Below are 24,281 nucleotides of genomic sequence, written 5' to 3'. Positions count from 1 at the left end.
GCACATTACAGCCAGGCTGGCAGAGCTGACAGCAAGCTGAGTCTCAGAGGCAGAGCAGATGCAAACGGGTAGATGCTTCCAAGTGGCATCTGCAGGTGTGATGCACCTTGTTGCTCTCTTTGCCACTCCTTGCAGGAAAACGGATGTGCCTGACGCCTGCTGGCCTCTTTGCCGGCATTCTTCCTTTCATCACCGTCCATTAACTGTAACAGGCATGGCTATTCGTAGATTGAAAGCTAAGAGCTGTAAACACCCTGCTAAATAATACCATTGACTTTCCTTGTGGTTGATCCTGTGCCTCCCTCCCACCACGCTTGCAGGCAAGGTGCTCAAAAGGCAGCACAGCTGCAGCTCATAGCACGCTGCCCAGCAATGCCCCTGGGCGCCTGGCAGGCACCACTCACATCTCGGCATCCCTAGACAGGCACGGCAAAAGCGGTGCTGCCCTAGAAGCGTGGCGGCTGCTCTCTGCACCCTACCAGGGCAGCCGCTAGCCTGAGAGCTACCTACCGGGGCCAACACACTGCACGCACACCATGTTGCCCGCAGTGCCCGGGCGCTGAGCTCCCACACCACGTCCCAGCTGTGGCACAGCAGCACAGGATGCAGCGCTGCGCACGCCTGTCGGACCTCACAGATCTCTTAGAAAGTTATGAACACATTGCAATGAGAGAACAAGCACTAACAGTAGTGACTAAGGGGGTGACCCTCCAAAGCAGACACTCACTGTTGTCGCATACTGAATGTCCTTCCAGATGGAAGTCTCCCGGGAAAGGTCTGAGGCCTCAAACAGGTTCTCCAAGATAACTTCTCCTATCATGTCATGTCTGGAGAACCTGTCAAAGTCAAAGACACTCAGGTGGAGCTTCCTGTTCGCCAGCTCCTCATGGGGCACAGGGAAGTGGAAGGACTCGTCGAAGGTGGGATTCAGAGTCTTCCTGTGGACTCGTGTCTGGAACTTGCGCTTTCTGTCGGGCAGGAGGTAGATCTTCACATAAGGATCTGAGCTGCCACAGAAGTCTTTGGCTGGCAAGTCAAAAGCCCTGAGAATTCGGACTGTCAGCGTCTCATTCTCGTAGTCGTACTTGAGAGTGAAGTTAATTTTCCCACAAGTTTTTGCTGCCTCTTTTTTGGGGTCCTCAGAGTCAACAGATTTCTGCTTATAGAGTTCGGGCTTAATGCGACCAATGCTGGTCGGTTGTTCAGCCACAGCCGGTGAGTCCATGCCATAGTCCATGCTGGATACGTGCATTTGCCGAGGAAGGTGTCTTTTGAAGGAGATGTGCCTGCAGGAGGAAGACATCACAGCTCTATGGTTTTCCAAGGACATTTCTCTCCTTTTTCTCCTCTGGACTACTAATGCTAGGAAAGCAGGGAGAGCACGAGCTCGAGGTGCTCCTGATTTCTGTACAGAAACCATGTACTTATGGAAATGAACACTGAAGGTAACACCTCCAGTAGTAAAAGGAACCAATCCAGCAAATACCCTAACTTTGGGAATAGTTGCAGCAAGCTGCATTTTTTCACCTGTTACACAAGTAACAGCCACAGCTAAATATATGAGACCCATCAACTCCTTAACCAAGCCATAGACAACCCAGTGTGGAGACTCTTTCCCACCCTCAGTCCTTGCACTTCCAAGATACTGGCACTAAGCTTCCCTCAGGCAAAATGAACTTTTAAAGTGCAAGAACCATGATCAGCTCAGACAGTTTTATTCTGGGTATTGCTGTTTCCAAATTTCTCCAACAGACTCTCATCAGAAACCGATAGATAATTCTTGTCAGGGAGAAATGCACAGCCTCATCTGGAAGCTGTCTCTTGCCCTGAGCTACTCTTCAGCACAGAGGAAACTGTGTGTAAGCAAAGCTTTATCTAAGCAAAGCATAAAAGCTTTCTGTGGACTCATGGTATTATTTCAGATTATCTGGTGTTTACAAGAGCAGTATATGGAGTTATTTAACCATGGTAAGAATTTGTACAGCCAGAGCACTAGCTTTTGGTAATTCATAGTACTTGAAGACCTCACTTTTTTTTTGGCAGGTTCCTCAAAGGCATTTTGGCCTGGGCTAGGCTGGGCTCTGATTCAGAGACACCAAACTGCTGAGGTTGTTCCAGACTGTCCCCAGGTCTGGCTGCCTGCCTGTGGTTCATGTTGGGCTCTTTTGCTTGAGAAAGTGGCTTTGAAACCCTCCCACATACAACCAAGTCCCACTTTGTCCTAATTCAGACAGGCTGAGCTTTTCTTTTCTCCTCCATTAGAAAGGTGTAATAAAAGCAGAATAAGTATGTGCATGACTGAGAGGCAATCAGCTGTCCAAAAAGCAGTGCAGTTAAATAAAAGAATACATGGCACACTTGCAGGTGGCACCATGTTGATTTTAACTCCAGCTCCTTCAAACAGAAGGCTGTGATCAGTGCGTTATTAATTCTGCAATACTGCAGCCGATTTTCTGAGCAATGTCTATTTTCACGGTTGCACTCTCGCACACATCATGGGCATGGCCAACAAGGCAAGCAGAAGTGCTGGGGCACAGCCAGGACCCTGCCATCACTCTTTCCTGTCCCAGTTTTACAGCCTTCTGTGTCAAGGAAGACGTACCAGACTTCTCAGTATTCCTGCCGAGAAGGTTCGTACAGCCTTATCCTGATTTACTGAGTTTGATGTCAAGATCTCTGTCCCTGGCTGAGACAGAGACATGCACTGAGCACAGGCACTGAGCGCAGCTGGTTCTGAGCTTGTGCAGTGAGCAATACGTCAATTCTGCTTATCTAATTGTTTCTGCTAGGAGCCACAACAACAAGAGAGACCGAAAAGGTCTAATTTTGTCTGACAGCATACCATCATTGATACTTCAGCCTGCCTCTCATGTTGGAACAAAATTAAAGTGGCCAAAGCATACTGATGGCTTGACGCAATGAGGTCAAGTCACAGTAACAGGGCTTGAATTCTTGGTTGTTTTAAATGGGCCCATGGTAAGCCAGTCTTAACACATTAGTAGGGTAATGACTAGTCTTTGGAAGGTAACCCAGCATCTAGACAGAAGTGCCTTCTTTAGCCTTCCTGAAGGCATCCAAACCTCAGGATCCGTTAAACGCTTCTCCCGCCCTGGCAGCTGCCCCAAGGCGCAACATCCCCGCAGAGCCCTGCGTCCCACTCACCTGGTGGAAGACGCAGGCTCCGTTGTTTGCCTCTGGATCCGCGTGCGCCGCATGATGTGGTCTTTCATGGACATCTGGACCTCTGCAGGGATGTCTGGCGATGTGTGGCTGATCTTCACTGCTGCCTCCAGGAAACTTATGGCACTCGTGTCCTTGAGCTTGTCCGCCATGCTCTCCTTATGGCGGCCTGCCTCGCTCTGCAAGACGGCCAGGTTAGAAGAAATGGCCTTGTTCCTCCAGGGAACCCAGCACAGCTTCCAAAAGAGAAACAGAAAAGCTGCCACCAGGGCCAGTCCACACACAATAACTATCACTGCAAGGAGGCTGATGGAGAGCTCTACAGGGGGAGAGAAGGCAACAGCGACAGGGAGAGGGGAGGAACGGGAAAGGACAAAAGAAAAGAAAAGAAAAGAAAAGAAAGATGGTGAGAAAGCCATAAGTAAAGGGAAGAAATGGTCCAAACTGACTTATACCACAACTAATGGAGAGCTCTCAGCAGTTTCTGCAAGCAAGAGTCAAACCCAAGTGAGCATCCCCTGAAGAGACGGGACCGCTTCCTGTCCCAGACACATCTGGGGAGAAATTAGTGTCTCCAGATGGCCAGAGCTGTGAAGTTTTATACCGTGATGCTTAGACTGGCTATAAAATATCATCCTTGGTTTGTTTTGTGGCATTGGCAAACTGCTGAGTCTGAAATCAAGAACTGCAGAATTGCATGATAGATAGAAACAAGCTGCAGTGCTGTACAGGCAGAAAGCACCTTTTTTGCTTCATACCACAGGTGTTCCAACATTATAGTTAAAAAAACCTATCCACCACGATCCTGGAAGCAGATTGTTGTTGTACTATCAACACTCACATCTTGTCCAGATGTGCCCATAGGGAATAAAAAGTAAACACCAATACAAAGCCTAAACAAAACAAAACAAAAAAACCCACAAGCTGCTGATGCAGTGAAATCAAACATAGAAGGAGACTGTACAGAAAGTACTACACATTCTTCCTTATTCTGAATAGCACAGAAGCTGTGTATGTTCTTTGACTCCAAGTCACTTTTACCTCATATGCCGTGTATTTCAGCATTTCTATCTTTTTCTGGAGAGGAAACAGCTTCCACACCTACGGCTGAAGAATCAGGAAAAAAGGAAGATATCTACAGGGAGAGATATGATCTAGGCTGTAAAATGATTCACAGCACTTCAAAAAGAGAAGACAGTGGCTACTTTCAGTTCCTTTCTCTCAGTGTATTAATTCCTAGATTCTCACCCAAATCAAAATTCCAAGAGTTCAGAATTACAAAGAACACCTGTCCCTGATGATAAAGACAGGTTTTGCTCTGGAGTTATGTCTGCAGCATCAGGACTATGGACAATTCAGTCACAGATTGCTGTGAGTTCACAGACAACTCCTTGATTGCCCACTGTGTTATTTGTAGTGACTAGTAAAGCCATACTCCTTAAACTACCTAAGTACAGGTCAGGACAGAAAGACAGGGAAAAAGATATCAAACACTCCAAATGTTTATACAGAGTAACCACTACCTCTTGCTCACCTCCATTTATGTGTATTTTTGGACCCAAAACATTTTGCATGGCCACGTGAAACAGACAGCAGCTACTGAATTCCCTACCTGAGACCTGAGGAACAGCCCCAGTGCCCAGTGTATTTCTGGATCGTGCAAGCAGTCACAGCTAAAACGGCTCTTGGTGAGTATAACAAGCCTGTTGTAAAATTAGCCGAAGGGAGGCAGGACCAGGTGTAGCTCCAGAGACCGAGCGCATCATGCGTGGAAGGGCAGCAGCAGGACACGGCTGCTCTTCTCCTGGGGCACAGGGCTGGTTCCCAACCCGGAGCTGAGCCCCTGCCTCCCGGTGCGGAGCCGGCACCGGCTGGGGCGGCAGCCCTGCCCCAGCAGCCGACAGTTGCATCCTGCAGTGGGACACAGCTGCCCGTCGCGGCACCCCGGGCAGGGACCCGGGTCTGTTCCTCCTCTGCGAGGTCTGCATGGTCTCCCTCGGCAGAGTGGCACAAGCGGCCCCTGGCCAAAGCTGACGTCCACAGCTGCAGATACTGATGTTTCAGTTTTGCCCATGTGAGCTGGCAGCACCTCTAGATCATGCCTACGTGTACTTAAGGCAAACACCTTCTCACATCCATGAGCCCTATGAAATGCTAGACTCACTCAAAAACTGCATTTAAAAGAATCTCAAACAAAATCCATCCTTACCAGGCAGTTTAGCTCTCAGAATATAAACTGGGAAACTCACATCTGTGCTGCATCATAGCTGCTATAAATGTGATCCCTGACAGAAGCTTCACCTTAAATAGAAGCCATGAGAAAATCTTCTGTTCCCTTTGGTCATATAGTTTAGTTTTGTACAGCTGTAATAAGAATAAGACATTTAATGTTTGAGGCTCAGAAAAAATCTATGAAACACAAGGAAAGATCAGATTTTTATCTTGACAAAATAGCTGAATTTAAAAATCATCTAAAAAAAACCCAAACGAACAAACAAACCCCAACCACCATTGATGAACCATAACAGCAAAGTATTCAGGAACCCATTTATATCACCAAATGCTGTTGATGTGCTATCTGGGAACTCAACAGCTACTACACATTCAGGATTTTTGCATCAGTTCTTGTAAGCAAAATCTCAAGGAAGCATCAGACACAAAATGCGACACCTACACTGGAACAAGGCAGTTCTGCTGAGCACCTGGGAAACCATCTGTTGTTTCTGATATCCCAGAGGAAATGCATTGGTTTTCCACAAAATTACCTAGCGTAGCAAATTCACTGAGAGCTTGAGGCAAAGGTTCCTGACTGCCCACAGGTTCTTTGACTCAAAAGGAGGGGCTGGAAGGTGCCAGTGGGTGCAGATGGACAGAATAAATGTCATCCAGAAGTGTTCGCAATTTTTGCTCTCCCTCACCAGCCTCCTTTATGGTCAGGCTGTGCGATTTATTTTCTGTTGTAGCTCCAAGGTGGAAATACAGATCACTTCACTACTGGGGTGGATAAATAGGTCCTGTCTTATCCAACAATAAAGAGGATTGTACAAGTCAGTAGTGGAGCTTCCTCAGAGATTTGGCTAAATGTATTCTCTCCAAAGCAGAGAGCATGGAGGTATCACTTTCCTGTACTTAGGTCTTGGGATTTTGCCCAGGAAACTCAGTGTCGAACAGTTTCATAAGAAAACTTAAGAACCTGGACTTTTTGCACATATGTCTATGCTGTTACAAAGGAAATAGTTGCAATGCAGAGTCTATCACTGCCAGGAGTTGTTATATGATAGAAAAGTTTCTGTTAAGACACTTCTGCCCATGCCAAGAAGTTGTATAGCATGCATGACTCCACTAGCATACTAGGCTCATTAATGGAAAAAAATCAGAAATAATCAGTTATCCCTTCTGAAAACCTGTTGCCATCTTGAGAAAGATCTCATTTCATGTCACTTCTTGCTGAGCTGGCGTTCGCAATGTATTTGACAGGATTCACGGACACTTTTATGCATGACCTCCTGCTCTTTCCTCTGACAGCTCACATAAAACACAAGTAGAAGGGATCAGGATTTTACAGACATTTTTTAAGCATCTGCCTGGGAAGAATATTAGTTTGTCTGAAGATGACATTGAATTCCCGAAGAACTTTTCGTGACCTATTAAACTTAAATATCAGTTGGACAGAGTTGACACTAATTGATTTAATGAGCTTTCTCTTATGAATTTGAAAATACCAGTTACTTTAAAAAAAACACCTAGTGTTCAAAGTGTTATGCTTTGAATGTCCTTTAACTTACAAGAAACTCATCTAATTCCTCATCTAACAGAAAATGCCCCGAGGGCAGAAGTTGCTTGGGTATTCCTGGCACGAATGGAGGTAAGGCCAGATCCCCCAAAGACTTCTCCAAAGAGAGAACAGACCAAAAAAGACACCTCAGCCCAGGTGAAGGAGCTCCCTTGAGAGACACGGGAGAAATTGCCATGTTGGAAAATGGATTTTATTACAACTTGTGATTGAAAAGATAAAGCTTAAAAGGAGGTGGCAAATACAAGTTAGCATGGCTATTTTCCAGTCTTGCTCCCTGCCGGGAGCAAGAGCCACTTCCCAGAGGAGCCCTCAGCTGGAAACTGCTTTTGGCTACAGAGCAGCAATGCCGAAGCTCTCGCACGACTAATGAGGAGGGAGGGGAGAACATGCAGAAGGAAAGACATGGGCATGGGCACGAACGCTCCCTGCATGAGCTGATAGGCTTTGGCTAAGTCACCGAGTTGTTACTTACCTAGTGGAAAAGACAGCTGCTTCAGGGATAGTCTGCCTCACTTAGGAAGGTCTTTTTGAGGCAGAGGTTTTGCACAGCACGTAAATCAAAAGCAAAATTGTGAATTTGTGACCCCCTATGTTTCTGTGTGCACCCAAACTTCTCAGAGAACTGAGACTTTGTCCCACTCCCTACAGACACGCGCCACAGCGATGCCCCAGAAGTGACGATCAACAGCCATCAGCAGCAGTTCTGGTCCTTCAACAAAAGCACTTCCACACCAGGAAAACCAGGGGAAGGGTCTTCTCGGCCAGGAATGAGCTTTTGATGAGTTGTGCCACAGATTCCCCATCAGAGCAGCTCATGGATAAAGAAACAGAGCTTTCTAAACCAGAAAGCCGCTTGCCGCCAGTTCAGACATGAACACATCCATGGGAAGGCCCATGGATCATGGTCTTTGCTCTGCTTTTCTTTAGTGAACAGGAGAAAGCGAGCTGTACCTGAGAGGCTGATGATAAAGGATCATGTATCACCACTTATGCAGTAGGAGGTACCATTTAAACATCAAAATTGAGTCAACGGAGATGCTGATCTCCCACACCTACAGCCTGGCGTAAGGTAAAATAATGAATCAAAGTCTTCAGAGACAGCACAAACAGCTTAGACCAGCTTGTTACAGAACAGCATTGCACTTCAGTTTTCTTGCAGCAGGAGCGGTTATGTATCTACAAAGGAAAGGGGTGTGAGGGCGACGAGAAGCTGGCTGGGTGATGCTCAGGAGCTGCACGGCCAGGACCGTCCCTCTCCCATGGTAAAGGGCAGCAGGGCAGCAGGGGCAGCACTGTGTTCCTGGAGCCATCAGGAGCAGCAGCAAGACCAGCACAACAATGGCGACATGGCAAAGGACACAAGCTGAGAGCATATTCAAGCATTTAAATATGAACAAGCTTCACTGCTGTGAATATTTGTCGGAGGGCTCAAGCAGTGAATGGTCTCACTTCAGAAAAGACCTGAAGCCGACAGCAAGCAATGGGGATGCCAAGAGCACAGGGGAGATGGTCTGAAACCTGTCAACTTTACCAGCAAACAATCTTGTTTCTCCTTTGATTTGACTGCTTCTTTCGTGTTTTTATTGGTTTGGTTACGGCTAAAAACCTTGCTTTTGAACCTTTCAACAAAGCTCACAGAATGGCGCAAAACTATAAAACTTCTGAGAAAGTCACTAAAATTCTACTGCCTTTCAGTTACAAGGTGAGATGGTCCAGGTCAGGACAAAGGGACAGTGGAGCAATTTAAAACTGTAAAGCTAAAAGCCCATGTCGGAAAGGGGGATCATTTCTGTTAGTCCAGCCTGTCCCCTGCCCCGGTACCCATGCACTCAGAACGCAGCTCATCAGTACAACTGTCCATTTTGTTTCATCTGAATGGGAGCTAATTAAGAGAATATGGTGGAACTACCTTTCAGCTTTATGTCCCTGATGACTTCATAATGCTCAAACTGAGATACCAAAGGGGATAATTAGCAAAGTCCAAACAGAAAACGATTAATAATATGACAAAGCCATGATTACAACAGTCTATTAACTGCAAGACAATACTGGTCTAATTATGGCAACATTGACTTCTATTACTGTGAAGTAGCTTGCACTGTCATTAAAGAGATTCATGGATAACTCTGAGCTTAATGTGAAGAGTTATATTTAATATCTTGAAGACGTAATTTAGCTTTCCTTCCACCCACTCCCCACAGAGAAAATAAAATATGTTTGATGGCTCTCTCAGCACTCCAGCATCTACTAGTCATTCCAGCTACCTGTTGGATTTAAACAAAGTTTGAATATCACGAGTGGAAGTTCAAGTGAGCGGAAAAAACTAAATGCTATAGGCTGAGGCCCAGCATGGGGCCAGGCTCATGGTGGAGGAGCTCAGCTGCAGCGGCCACCAGCCACCAGGAGCTGTGCCACTGACCCAGCGGTCCCCTTCCCGGGGCCCTCAGCACCTGCAAGAGGGCAAATGCTTTTCTGCAGACCCTGGAGCACCCTCAGCACAGCCCCCTCACCAAAGGAGCGAGGGCACTTTGACCCAACTTTCTGCTGAGGCTGGGTACTGGCAGCACTGCCAGCAGGGCACGTTCGGTCCCACAGCTCCATCATCACGCACAGACCCAGACAAAGCCTCTGACCTGATCCTGCCGAGAGCAAACGGACATCTCCATGCGAGACATTCTTACTGGCAAGTTTTCCGGTGGCCAGTGGTAAATCTTTGCATCTGGCTGGTTTGTTTCCCACTCTGTTTCTTTCAGCTGGAAAAGCAGCTCCCAGCTCTCCTAGCCATCACTTGGAGCACGTAACATCTTGCCACAGCAAATGCTCCTGGAAGAGCAGTTGCAGGAGATGGCAGAACCCGGAGGTAGGGGGTGATGATGATGTACCTTAACCTCGCTTGCACTGGCTGTGTGACTGTTTTTCCAGTGTACTATATGTACCATTGCTCATACCAGGTCAGGAGATATTTCCAGGTTTCTCTGTCCATTTTTGCTACATTTTTTAATTGCAACAGTGCTTGTGGGATTATATTGTTCTGTTTCTGTAGGGCTTTGTAGAGATCATGCATTCAAATGATGGATTACTACAGCAGTTATTGCTGGAGGAGAAGACAGGCAGCTCTGGAGCTACAAAAGACCACGTGAGGCACCCACCAACTGCTGATCTAATTCTCTCTCAATTGAGAAGCATCAGCAATGTAAGTCTGATTAGCTGAGGGCTGGAAACTGGGCATGAGGAACTGTGGTGAATCTCGGACGCCTGAGGCAGGGCAGAGGGAAGCACAGACAGCAGCACGGGAAAAGGAAGAGGCTTCTGTCAGAGCCTCGCTGTACGCACGTTCATTTAGCAATGCCGTTCAGCTTTGAAGCTTTACAGAGGAAGAAGGAGGGACAGGATGGAACAGAAACCGAATGTTAAACCAACACAGCAGCGCAGCCTCCAGCAGCACCACAGCCAAAACCAAAACACGAACACAGCAGAGCCAGGGAACTATCCCCTTGGAAATACAGCTCAGAACAAACCCTGCAAGCCCTCATGGAGTGCAGCAGCAGAACACTTTGCAACAGGGATTTTGAAAAGGAAACTGGCTGTCTTAGAAATCGTGCAACGCTGCGTTGGATGAGAGGTGAGCTGCAGTGCAGCAGCATGTAGCTCTCAGCCCGCTCCTTAAGCCTTCCCCAAGCATGCCGCAGCCGTGGGAATGGTAACAGGGCAAATAATACAGATCACAATGTCCCTGTCACCCAGTGTAGCTTCAGTTCTTGTATCAGCAAGCATGTTTATTTAACAGAGCCCACAGGTAAGAGGGCACTGGGGTCTGCAGAAAACACGGCTGCGAGAGGGAAGCATTGCAAGGTTGCTCACTCATTGCACCTGTTTGCTGGGATGATGTCCAGCATGCCAGTCCTCTGCTGAGGTCTTCATTGTCACATCTTCAGGCCTACTCGCTGCCATTTGGTTGTCATTTAAAACTTCAGCAACACTCCTCTACTTGATTTACTGGTTGTATTCTCTAGGCAGCTATGAGCTATAGGAATATGGCCTGAACTATTCTTGAGCTAGGCAAGTCATTAATAGCTGTCACTTCAAAATCTAACTGCAGTCAATTTGCTTTTCACGAGCCGCCTAGCAGCACAGGAGCTGGATGTGTTGTGAAGCGCTGCAGCAGGGGCTGCTGCTCAAACAAGATCACAAAAGTGCAGGTCGTTAGTGAGGGGAAAATATTCTATCAAGTTCTCAGCAGATGTTAAAGGACCAGGTCAGAAAACAATTATGGATTGAGCAGAGCTTCTGTTGTCCCTCAGACGTTATCTCATGCTGTGGGTGGTAATAAGGGTTGCAGAGTTGCCCCCATATAGCAGCAAGTCAGGCAGCAAGACCTGGAGAGCAACTGGGGATATGTGTCACCTGCAGGTCCACAGATTATGAGCCCATTTTCTTAGACCCTCCAAACTGCTCCTACCCAGGGAGCGATCTGAGCAACAGGAGCAAGTGTCAGCTGTCACTTATGGCTCCACCTGCACCTACTGACACTCTGCTCAGACCAACAGGAGCTTGGCTGCTTGTCAGGTTTCCTCACAGGACAGGGAGTGTTGCTCAGTGGAGGACAGTATCCTTAGAGTATGTGGGAGAGGAAAATGAAGTCACAGAAATATTTGGTACCACAACCCATCCAGGAACAAACAAATCTGGGTGTTTTTTTGTCTCTTGAATGCAAATAAAAATTCACTGATTGTTACTTTCAGCTCTCCAGCACAGCACACTGTAACTAAATACCCACAGAGACCCTGAGAGCAACTCCTGCGCCGTGCACACTCCCATGACACTGGTGACCTTTACAGAGTTTCTGTAGGCAGAGGCAAGCAGCGATTCCAGCTGCTTTTTCCTGTGGATCATGCCCAGATCTAGTTTTGCTACTCTATGTCAGTCACAAGTAATTTCACAGAAGGCAGCGCAATGAAAGTGAATTGAAAACAACGTGAAAGCAGGAAGAGTTTTCACAGATCGTTTTACACGAAGAGCACTCTAACACCCAGGTCATCATATGTAACTCAATGGCAAACTCCCCACTCAAACGAGCAGAGGGGTGGAAAACCTCATGAGATGAATGCTGCAGATGCTCAGAGAGGAGACATTCACAGAGTCTCTGAAACATCCCTTGGAAGCTCTGCAAACTCAACCTGCCTCCCGCATGAGACTAAAAGGAGATTTATCCTATTCTTGTTCTTCCTCAGCCCTTGGACTATGAGTCTCACACTATCAGCTCTCACCAGCTTCCTCCTGCCTGCATGGGCTCCACAGGAACCCAGGCAGAGCTTCCTTGTCTCCTGTGCACACCCAGCCATGTAACAGGTTATAGGAAGAGAGAGACATGAATGCTCAAACTGGCTATGCCAAAGACTGAGACAGAAAAAACCTCTTAAAAATTAACTTGCTGCTACCACAGGGTTCCTGCCATGCAAGGGCTTATTGGAACGCAAACTGTAAGCTTCAAAGGGAAGGATGAATCAGAAGCTATTTTGAGAGTAATTATATAAGATTATAAAATTCAAACCATCTCATTATTGCACGTTAAGTATGAAGACAACCTGCTTCATAAGACCTTGCAGGGATCCAGGGGATCCAGTGTTTCAAGCAACTATGATCTACAGTCCAAGTGCAAACAGCAATCTCATAACTCCCATCCAGACAAAATTTCTTTCATTAAGCAATGCCAGGGCTTTTTTTCACCATTTACTGTCATTCTTTAGGGGATGCAGTTCTATAGCTGGGAGAATAACTAGAACATGAGACATGGACAACTTCATGCAAAGTTTTGTTCCTTTAACGGTTGTGTAATTTGTTGTCCTGGAAACCAGTTACCAGCTTGTGAGTGACAGTAAGTGCAATTTCCCAAATTTTACAAACTCCAGGTCAAATTATAATTATGGAGAAAACATTTAAACAATAAATTTGCACATGGACTAAGGTACTATTCCAGCAACTCCAGCCACAGCCACAAGGAGCAGCCTGGATGTGGGTGCAGCTGGGAAACCCGACTCAGTTTCCCTGTGCTGTGATGGAGACTGCAGCAGCTCATCACTGCAAGACGGGGCCCTGGGACACCCCTGAGCAGTTACCTGCATAGTGCACTGCCTGCAAGGAGCAAAGAGAGTTGGTTTTATTCTAGCATACATATCCAGGCTACAGCTGAAGCTCCTGCTATGTCTTGGCTGGGAGGAAGCAGGCGCGCAGGTGGGAGGGCTGCGAGCTGCTCGCTCCCTCGGGGAGGACAATGTCTGCACTGTCCTCGTCCTTGCTGCACCCCAGTGCCTGGTCCCTCGGGAGGGACCTGCGCACCCAGTAGTCTGAGAGCTGATGAGGCAAGTGCATTAAAGAAGGAAAAGGTGGGGAAAATAGAGGCTGTTGCACCCTTTCCTACCTGGCGTTCGTGGTTTGGTATTCTTATCACCCAGGGAACAGACGGTGAACGCACTCAGATACAGGAGGGGGGGCGGTGCACCGGTCCCCCCAGGCTGGGTTTAAAAAGGCAGAAGAAATCTGAACGGAGTAATTCAGAGGGAAATACCAAAGGCAATTTACAAGTGCAGAGTCAACAACAAGGTACTTTACACATATGTACCTTTATATAATAAAAAAGAAAAACCAAACACTTACATATGAAAAATGCATAGTACACCAAACAAAGGAATACAATGTAAGTGGAGACCTCAGTAGCCTGGAGCTTGTGTTTTGCTCACTGAAATAGAATGGAGAAAGATTTTATTGCCAAAAAAAAAAAAAAAAAAAAAAAAGCTAAGTATCATGAATAGATGACAAGCAAAAGACGTCTGCATGCCTGCTACATACAGGAGAAGCTCCACCATATCAGGTTCTGGACAGCCAAACCCAGCTACGAAATACCATGCAACCTTAACAAGAGCTCGGCAAAGTCCCTGCTAAGCAGTAATAGCAAATACGAGTGACAGAGGGATTGCTGCAGGAACTGCTGAATTACCGTGGTAAGATTCACTCGCTTCTTTGTTCATTTAGACTGTGGCAACCACAAGGTCAAGCAGGTTGAAGAAGTCTTAGGCAGTCTGCAATCAGCTGCAGATCAGACCACGTTACAGGGCAGAACAGCCTGCGCCTCGTGCACGGTGAACTCATGGGGTGCAGAGCTCTCACTGGGCAGAGCCAAGCAGGCGGCCGGAGCTGCAGCAGGCAACTGCGAGTGCACAGACATCGGCGGCGGGGCCACCCCAGCCACCCGCTCGGAAGCTGGCTCTGCCTGTGGACAGTCCCTCACCTGTCCTTGGCCTGGGCTCCCCAGCCAGGATCTGGAGACGAAACTGCCTTCTCCCACCACCGCCTTGCCCGCTAGCGACTACAGGCTTCATACGCAGCGCCGGGAGGCCCATAGCAATACTCAGAGAAAATAACTAATACGCATTGAAATGGCCGTGCCCCAGCAGAACAGCTGGACTGGAGATTGGTCGAAGGCTTCTGAAGACCAAATATGTTGGTATTCAGTGGTTATTGACCCGTCTGCCGATTCAGACCTTCCCTCCAGCTACATCAAAGGCACAGTTACTCAAACTTTTGCTGGCGTGTGCAACCAGGAGAACTTTGAGCTGTTAGCAATGCAGTGTTTCTGTTATCAGAAGTGACAAAAAAAGAAAAATAATTGTTCCAAACCAAAGGAAACATTCCCCAGTGACTCAGGTCGCTTTGTGTCTAATCAGCTGTTCTCTAGAGTATTATAAATGAGATAGTAGAGAGTTGTCATTGCTTTATGCCTAACTGATGACAATCTAATGAACTATTATAAGCCACACTGCATATAATTATAGCACATAGCTGTCTGCTAATCCCATGACATTTTATCACAATATGCTGTAGCAACATCTGTAAATGACTTGGCAGGGCTGAACACACATGGTGTCCCTGCACTGAGGTTGAATAACCGACATTGAGCTTCATCTTCTTCCCATGATGTGACCTGTACATACAGGACCTGAGCCAAGCACTGAAGGTGTGCCAGGGAAGCCTTGCTGAGGGTGTTCAACATAGGCCGGGGGTAAGTCTCTATCCAGACCTGCTAAAGCTGAGCAGAGCACGGACACTTCTGGGATGCAGAAATACAATTGAGTTTCAAGGTGCAGTGAAAACAAAACAAGCAAAAGCTTTTCATGGTCAATCTGTCTCCTTTAAGTAAACAAAGACACTGGACCTTAAAATTTCCCTTCAAAAACTTGGTCAAAGCCGTGACTGTTGTGAGACATCAGTGAGGCCAGGATCAGCAGCACTTCAGGGTCCAGGATTGCCATGCAGGAGCTGCCATCTCTCTGCCCTTCACTTTCTACAGTGAGATTCAGTTTTGGGGAAATGCTTCCCTGTGGCTCCCTCTTTGACTCCATTTTTGTTCACACCTAAAATCAGGCTGCCCTGAAAAGATCTTGGGATAAAGTTTGACTGGGAGCAAAATCAGGGTCTCCTCCCATTCCAGTCTGCAGCCCTGGGGGTGAACCCTGCCAATGGTGATCCTCATCCCCGCATGGGTGGCGGGCAGCCTCCAGCCCTGCAATCCCGAGTTGCGTAAGAGGACACAGCCTGAGAACACGAAAAAGAAGAGCTCAGCCAGGGGAGGGCAGAAGGCCCCAACCATGGGACAAGGTGGCCCAGAAAGCTTTCTGGAGGCTTTCCTTGGGCTGAGTGCCCCCCAGCCCAGGGACACAGAGCCCCTGCAGCACAAGGGAACTCCCTGACTACAGGAAACCATGCTGGAAGAGCTTTATGGCCTGGACCTGCCCCACAGGAAACCCAAACCAAGAGACGCAGGACTCATCCAGAACCCCTGCGACTCCAGATGCTGCAAAGACTGGGCGACCCACAGATCCGTGTCCTCAGGAGGTCAGGTTGCCAATTAGAGCCATCTAGACCCAGTACAACCACGTAAGCCCATGTCATGCTCCTTTCTCTCAACTTGTCGTGCTGAAAATGCCTGGCACAAAAAAGACAGTTTGATCCACACAGTAAAACAGCACCAGCCTGTTTGAAGCAGGCTCTGTGCAGGATGCAAAGTAGCTGGGAAGGATCCCCCAGACACCCACCTGCATGGAAAGGCTGCTTGGTACAGAGACCCTGCGCTGAAATACAGCAGCTATGAAAAGATCATTTCTTTGTTCAAGCTCTGCTGAGTGACCAGGGAACTTCCTCCCTGAATGGCTCTGCTCCTGTCATTATCTGTTGCTGCTGCTTCCATTAGCTTGCAAGAAAGATAGAGATCTTTAACCCCTAAAATGTACCACACAGCAGCCACACGTGCAGGCTGGACTGCCTGATCCTACAGATTTATTAAATGGATTCTGAGATTCCTTTCTCCCTTTTCCAACACCTCATATCACTCCACACTACGCAGCTCAGAGTCCTTTCATCATGAACATTTTGACCAGAGTCAGAGCTGAGTTCAAACAACTCTGAGCAAATGCTCGCAGACACCCACGAGATGAAGTACTGCATACGGAAAGAATGCATTTAAGGAGGTGCTTGCTGTGCTCACCTAACACTGTGTTGTTACAAGAGCACGTGTACTTCTTTGCAGTAGTTACAAACAAGCATAGAAAATCAGAGTAATACTCACGTTACCAAAGACACTGGCTACTAGAATTTCTGGGCAATTATTATTCCATGAACCAAACACTATAGGACTGCCCATCTTAGTGATAGTTTTGAAAAGGCTTGTATGAACTGAGATTCTGGCATCCTGCCTTTAGTCTTCACTGCACAGTTTCCTGTGATGTTGTCAAACACTAACCTGCTACAGGATAACGAACTGAACTAAACAGAAAGGCGGCCTTAATTAGCATCTGCAGTTTCACTGTGTACAAGACACCCTGCAGGACAACTTTGGTTTTTCCATAGACATGGAAAATGTACAGTTAATCTACCGTAATTCCAAATAGCCCCTCTCCCTCCCTCTAGGATGCCATTTTGCAATGTATAAGTATAATTAAAGACGATGCATGGCAGAGAGACAAATCACATCCCTCCCAAACAACTCCTAGCATGACTGTTACGTTAGTGAGGCCACTGGATTGAAACAATAAAGGCTGTTACCGAAAGCTTCCCGATCTTACAGTATACAGATAGGAAGGAAAAATATATATTATCATCCTTGACAAAGAAATAACAAACAGTGAAGCTAGAAAAAGCTGCCTAACCAACATGAGATGGAAACCTGGGGTCCTAAGGAAGAATACACAATTATACCTTGAAATGTGAACAGTAAAAAGATACCAGTAAGAAAAACAAGCATAGTCAAAATATAGTTAAATGGAAAATGGTATCAGACATGAGATCCAGATCTGTTTTTTATCTCTGAACAATGAATGCAGGCGTGTGAAATTATATGACTGTTAGTGAATACATGGTATGCGCAGCAGGCTGTGCACATTGCACTGGTATGACTTCAGCAAAGCAAAGATGTCAAGCAACAAACACTTTCAAACACAAAAATACCAGCTTCTCAAAGTCATCCCGCAAAACAATGGAGAAGATCAGAGTCAGGCTGTGCCCTGATTTGAACTAGCTAAAAGCACATGCTTGGTTTCAGTGAAATATAGGGAGAATACCGAAAGCAGAATAAAAGATTTCAACGGTAAAGACACAAACTGCTGAAGCAGAATGTTTGTTAAGGAAAAGAGGCTCCGTATTACGCAAAAAGACAAAAAAATTAACAAAGTAACCTCAGAAATATGGACTTACCAAAGAGGTATCGGCTCCTCAGCTCAGTCCCTGGTCACTGTCCTCAGCCTGCTCACACACTCAATTAACACCAGCAGCAATCTGGCTGCCTGTTTCTATGGAGTTTTAGATGCTGATCCCTGACTATGCATGAGGCTACTGCAGCTGCACTGGAATAGGCTCTGAGGTCCGCAAAAAAACCTACAGCCTCCCTGTACTGCTTCAGGAATGAATCAACCAACAGCAATTAGTCAGATGCAAACCTGCATCTATGGAGAGAGGTACTCAGAAAGCTTCTGAATGCACATACTCCACACAGCTCCATAGGTGCATTTTATTTACCGGGACCATCACAGCGCATAGCCAGAGGCAGCTGTAGAGTCATAGATCCATACACAATACACAAGCAGAGACACATGTTCATAGATGAGCTATATAATCCATTTTTCTTAGATTTACACTGCTGGTTTTAACCTTATTTTAATAGAGTTTTGCAAACCTTCCTCTGGTAGCAGGGTTTGAACCTGACACCTTCAGGATCAGAGCACAAACCCATTTTACTTGAGCTAAAGAGCAAATCTGCTGCACGTAGCTCTAGCTGGCTCTTTTCCTGCTGGTGGACCAGACGATTGCAGAGGAAGGCGAGATCCATTTCGCAAGTGCATTACTCCGTGATAGGAAAGATCTTTGGCCCGAGGTGCTGCTCCTCACATGCCTGGCCTCTGGAAACACGAGCTTCAGTGATTAATATTAGCTTTGCCTGGGTGGCTTTAAACATACTTATTGTTATATTTACTTAAAATACACTTGAACGGAGATTCAGAAAAGTGTGTTATTGCAGCTGGTAAGTAAAGCCAAGACTTGCCCATACCTCATAGGTAGTGGCCGTAGGCATCCTGTATCAGTGAAAGGGCACGTTATCAGTTTTCCCATTAGTCAAACTATCCCATCAAGGGATAATTTTTCCCAAGAAAAATACTCCACAAGCAATTTCTCCACATAAAAGTGATCTTTCTGCATCAACATTCCTGCAATGAAAAAAAATCCTCTATTGCACAAAAATTCACCCCTCTCTCTGCCTGCAGCAAGAACACTTACGGGTTTAACATTTTAGTAGTATTTGCAAAGTGCCAGGAGGGTGTCCAGCGCTGTACAAGGTGTACTGCCTGCATCATGAAGTTTTAAAAGAACAGTTCACACAAAGGACAAAACACTAAATATGCTCTGTATTATTGTGGGATTAGAGCACAGAAGGACAGCCGACAAAGCATGCTAGGAAACAGAAATTGTCATAAAGTCTCTTCTGGTTTTGCATTTTACCCAGCTGTCCTTTTTCTTCCTCTCACTTCGGCTTTCGTATCCTGCACTAGGAAAGCATTAGAGCATTTTGCTGGGCTGAAGCAATGCACAAGGAAGGGCTTGAGGAGGGTACACAAACTGTGCCGAGATCATCAGGGACTGCTGTGCACGCAAACCTACAGTGACTTTCTGGGTAAAAACCACAATACTGCTGCACATCGTCCGTTGTATCCTGCATGTACTCTACAGGGCAGTGAAGCTTTTTACAAATGGATACACTGAGGCAAAAAACCCAACTTAGGTTGCTTAAAGAAAGTCGCAACACAGTAGTGCTGACGTTAGAAATCAAACCCAGGGGTTTGCTACCGGCTGAGCTCTGATCCTGGTGTAAATTCCCTCCCATACCCATGCGCCGCCCTTTAAAGTCAGGAAGCATCACAAGCTACGGGCTCCAGTCACGCTCCACCAGCTCTGCGCGTTCATTTCAGAATGATCGTTTTGTTTTTAAATCTCTCTGTGGAGTCAAGCTCCCACCTTCTGTACCATCCCTGTCTTGGCACGACCTCCCAGGACTGGCAGCCTCTGTCCACAGCCAGGCCCAGCACTGTGCACACACGGGGAGCGGAACCTGCTTCAGGTGAATGTTGGGAGTAAGCCGGTAACACAATTCAGTCCAAACTGAGCAACAACCTGACCATACAGGCAAGCACACAGCACACTTCCTGGTGGCAAGAGCTGTGCAGGGCGTGATGCAATGCCCGGTACCCAGGGATGCTGGCAGGCTGGAGCCAAGCTGCCCGCAGCAAGGACCATGGGTGTCACACCCCTAGGAACAGCCCTGGGCGCGAGAAGTCAGGGGAGAGCTTGCTCCACCACAGGAGCTTGTAGCGGGTACTGGGAAGCAGGATTTGGCACCCTGTTTCCCAAAGACCCTGGAGCCTGTCGCTCTCCAACAAGCAGCTCCACTCCCATGGTCAGAGGGACTGGGTGATGTGTGGTGGCTCACTGGGCCCAGCACAGCACTCCCATGGGAGTGTGGGCTCCCTGCATCCTCAACCAAGCACTTTGCACTTCAGTAGAGCTTGTCCACAAATTCTCTCAGCTATATCCTGGAGCACTCACTGCACCTCCAGGGCAGAGAAGTGATGTATCCGTTTATTTAAGGCATACCCCCGCAGTGGTAAATGTTGTCCCTGTATCACAGGCATTTCCACCGTCTACAGCTTATGCCTGTGTACTAGTCACGCTCGCAGCATCACTGCACAACAGCCGAGGACTGGCAGGAAGAGAGCTATCAGATGGAGGGAGCTACGGGGGAGGATTTTAGATAGGCACAACAAAAGGATGCTGCATCTTGCTCGATCTCAGGGCCCACAGCCAAGAGATCAGTTCTATTCCTGGCTCCGCCACGGGCCAAGCTGCAGGCAAAGCTCACTCTCACATATCCACTGACGCATCGATACCAAAACCTTCTTCATCCAAATACCTTATTTTTCTGACATACTTAGCCCAGCAGCAGCGGCCTGCAACGTTCTTTTGTTGGGTGTACAGTAATGTATGGCAGACTGGAGAAAGGGTGCAGCTATATTTCTCTTATTGACTTTACACAGGGGAGTCAGCTGTTACATAACCCGAAGTACAGAGCGTAGAGGAGCGTCTACTTCACACACAGTAGCACTTTCCACATTCAGTCCGAAATGGTTTAAAAAAAACTAGTCACTGCATAAAATTGCACTCTGACATGTTCTTACATAAACTACTCAGCAATACTTTCATATTCACAGGTTTTTTCCACTGCCAAACGCAGTTCAAGAAGGCTAGTGGTACTTCGCAGCTCCACAGCATCCCCAGAAGACTCTGCTCTCCATCAATACATGAAACATCAGAACAGACCAAACCACCTCTCAGGGTCTAACGGCAAACAAGGCTGTGCAGAAGCAGCCCTGGCTCCCACCTTTAGCAGCTGCTGGTTCACAGACAGATCTCACATCACTGAGATGCTCCACGAGCCAAGGTGGTTCAGCCATTAGCTAATAGATTTATCCAGGAGGTAACAAACCCACAGAGAAGCTGTTGACTTCCCATGATGATGATAAATTTGGCCAATTTTACTCCAGCAAACTTTGCACCCAGGTTGTGTCACAGCCGTGCTGCCCAGCACGGGTACACCTCGGCAGGACCCACTACTCACGCTGCACAGCTCCTCTGGCCCTCCTGTTGGTACTGACACAGCACCTGGTCTCAAAGCTGTATCTCTGCTCATCTTCACATAACCTCACTTTTTATTCGTGTATCTTTACGAGGATCTGAACACAGCAGTCCAGGTAGCTGACAGCAAATTTGCTTAACGTAAGTCTTCAGTGTAAAATGAACAAAGCACAAATGCAGATAATTAGATAAACGTCTTACCACCATAACTGTTACATTAGTTAACAATGCAAACACATCTGCTTCCCTTGCTGGAGCAGTTTTACATCCAGGCATTTGAGGATTATTAGTACCAATTGGGCCCAAACAGTGTCCTCAGTGCTAGACATAGAAACGGGCCCAGTGGTGCAGAGCAGAGGCAGCAGTAACAGCCACTAACCAGCCGGTGCAGTCAGCCAGCCCAGCAGGACTTGCCCAGGGCACTGGGGTAGAGGCTGACACTTAAGCCAGAGATCAGAGCAGAGAAACATTTGAGATGTTAAAGGCATATGGTGATGTGATCGCAGCCTGAAAATAAGGGTCTGAACAGGCTGCACAAACAAATGCAAATCTATCATACCAAGGCAAGCAGAACAAGAGCGGTACAAGTTTTTCTGCTGCACAGAGTCAGGAAAATTACAAAGTAAAGCAGTAAGTCGTTTGCAATAGAGAAACCAGCTGCACTGGATGCAATGCATAAGGACAGCACCAGCAGTGGTAAGAGGCCTTCAGAACAAGCAGGCATGAAGCAATTTAAGATGACAATTAAGTTACAGAGAGGGATGTGAAAGGAAGGTGGGTGGAAGCACCTCTGCAAGCAAACAGATGGCAGAAGCCCAGCGAAACCAGAGAGCTGCCAGTGCGACCTGGGTGCCAGTCGCATCCCGGTAAAAGACACTGGCAGAGAGGGGCAGGAGAAATGGAAGCAAGATAGAAGCTGAAGGAGACCTGAAGCAAGATGAGGAAAAAACTTCTTTACTTTGGGGGTGACAGAGCACTGAACAGGCTGCCCAGAGAGGTTGTAGTCTCCTTCCCTGGAGATACTCAAAACCCGCCAGGACGCAGTCCTGTGCGACCTGCTCTAGGTGAACCTGCTTTAGCAGGGGGGTTGGACTAGATGATCTTCAGAGGTCCCTTCCAACCCTGACCATTCCGTGACTCTGTGACACAGAAGGCCTTGGACAGGGACTGACGGGCTACTGTGCTGCACCCAGGCTCTGCACAGGTGTCCTCAGAAGGAGAGAAGAAAAGTTCCTGAAAACTTATGCTGTGAAATCAGGCTGGGTTGGTAGATCATTGGCTACAGAAACTTAAAAGAAGCACTCTACACAAAAGTTCTAATACACAAAAAACTTACAGCATGTTATCAATAATGCTAAAAAGCATGGGATTTTGTTTTTTGCTCCTCAAGGTTGTAAGCTTCCCCCAATGTGTTCTGAAGTTACAGCAGAAGACAACCTGTCTGAAGCAAGAAGCTGTGAGCAGTAGTGCACAGAAAATTAACTGCTTTGTAATAAAGGAATGCCCCTTTGCTCTTAGAGCGGTATGCGTGCTCTTGATTCATCGCTGACACGCCAGCATGTCTCCCTGGCTCTACAAGCTGACGAGGAACAACTTCAGGCAGTTCTTAGGGAAAGTAAAACAAATACATGAAAGTACGTTAAGATCCCTTACTGGGACCCATGCAAGTCCCTCCTTTTCTCAACTGGGACAAGAGCAATCAGTTCCTGTTGTCTCAGTTACTTAAATAGGCTTTTTCCTGCTTTTTGTTTTATACAGGACAAGAGTCTGTTTTTAAAAAAATAAGTAACTTTCACAGAACCTTTATCTCACCAACCACCTCCTCACCTGCATGTAACACCCCGTCTGCCCCCCCTCTGTGCAGCTATCCCCACCAGGCTACACCACTTTGCATCAACAGGTGAGGCAGCACTTCACCCAAAACTTCACAGTGGAACATGTGTAAAGGAAAATAATCGCACAGCGATGTGTGCCGAGACCAACCGCCCCAAGTTTAACCTGGGCCCTGCGAACGTCTCCCTCCCCTTGCAAGAGTCCTCCTGCCTTCCTCCGGCTGTTGGCAGGCACAAGCACTACTCCAGCAGACAGGACCAGAGTACTGTACCTGGCTCGGAGATAATCAGGCTGTGGTCAGAAGGCAGCAGGAGGAATTCCCTGCAAGTGTCCAGGTCCAAGCTAGGCACGCTTTTCTTCCGGCACAGCTCGGTGACAATGCGGACTGCCTTCTGACAGCGGCTGTCATCCTTGGTACCACTCATCTCCCACACCGCATCCTCCGCTATCCCCCTCTGCTGTCTAAGAAAGTCAAACTAGGAAAAGAGGGTTTGTTTATTTTTAATCACGCAAACAGATTCCCAGCAGTTCCACCCTCTGGCATGGCAGCACCCTAAGGGATGTCCTGTGCCAGCTCTGCAAACCCTGCTCAGCATTCAGACCGGGGAGTCTCTGCTCAGCCTCCAGCCACCACAGCTACTGCAGTCCTGCCAGTGCTCCTGGTGCCTTATTGCCTCTGAGATCAGATAGCTGTTTACTGCCAAGGCTGTTCCAGACAAAGAACCTCCTACCAAATTCAGTTTCGTGCCCTCCACACGATGCTGTTAAAGCTGCAGCCCAGATAATTCTTTTTAACCCTTTCATTGCTGTCCCTTCTTCATTCTCCAGGTGCAGAGTTTCAAATCTCAGTCCCAGAGCAATTTTGCAAAGAAAGCGAATGCTGAAATCTTCTGGCTGAGGATGGCACATCATCAGACAAGAGAAACAAGAGTGCTCCCATGACCACTGCACAAACTACTTACAACTGCCAAAGGCAACGTAAGAAAAGCAGCGGCTTTTATTGATTTGTTTGTACTGGTCCTAACACAACAGGCTGCAGATGGCAACAGAGATTGAGGATGCCACTGTGTTTCACAATTAGATTTTTTTTTTTCTGCAGTATTTTTTTATTCCTATTCTAATTTGGCAGACAGGTCATGCCACATGACAGAGCTACACTTTTGAACAGAGAATATATTTGACAGGCACAGGAAAAGAAGCAATTGTGTAACAGCCAATTAAAATTAGGTACAGCAGAATGATT

At 47.2% G+C, this 24,281-nt stretch overlaps 1 protein-coding gene across 1 annotated transcript in view; it reads right to left on the bottom strand.

Moving 5' to 3' along the window:
- SYT6 (synaptotagmin 6) overlaps window positions 1-23,463 on the bottom strand; it is a 36,164-nt gene extending 12,701 nt beyond the window's left edge. Inside the window, exons 1-3 of the mRNA XM_009960752.2 lie at window positions 23,310-23,463; window positions 3,163-3,499; window positions 728-1,286 (exon numbers count right to left, since the gene is read on the bottom strand). Of these exons, the coding sequence (XP_009959054.2) occupies window positions 728-1,286; window positions 3,163-3,499; window positions 23,310-23,463 (1,050 nt within the window). The remainder of the gene's footprint in view (window positions 1-727; window positions 1,287-3,162; window positions 3,500-23,309) is intronic.
- Between the last annotated feature and the right edge of the window lie 818 nt (window positions 23,464-24,281).

Source organism: Leptosomus discolor, chromosome 21 (genome assembly GCF_034619465.1).
Source record: "Leptosomus discolor isolate bLepDis1 chromosome 21, bLepDis1.hap2, whole genome shotgun sequence".
NCBI lineage: Eukaryota > Metazoa > Chordata > Aves > Leptosomiformes > Leptosomidae > Leptosomus > Leptosomus discolor.
The sequence above is the reverse complement of the archived record's forward strand: the minus strand, read 5'-3'. Positions and strand labels throughout refer to the sequence as shown.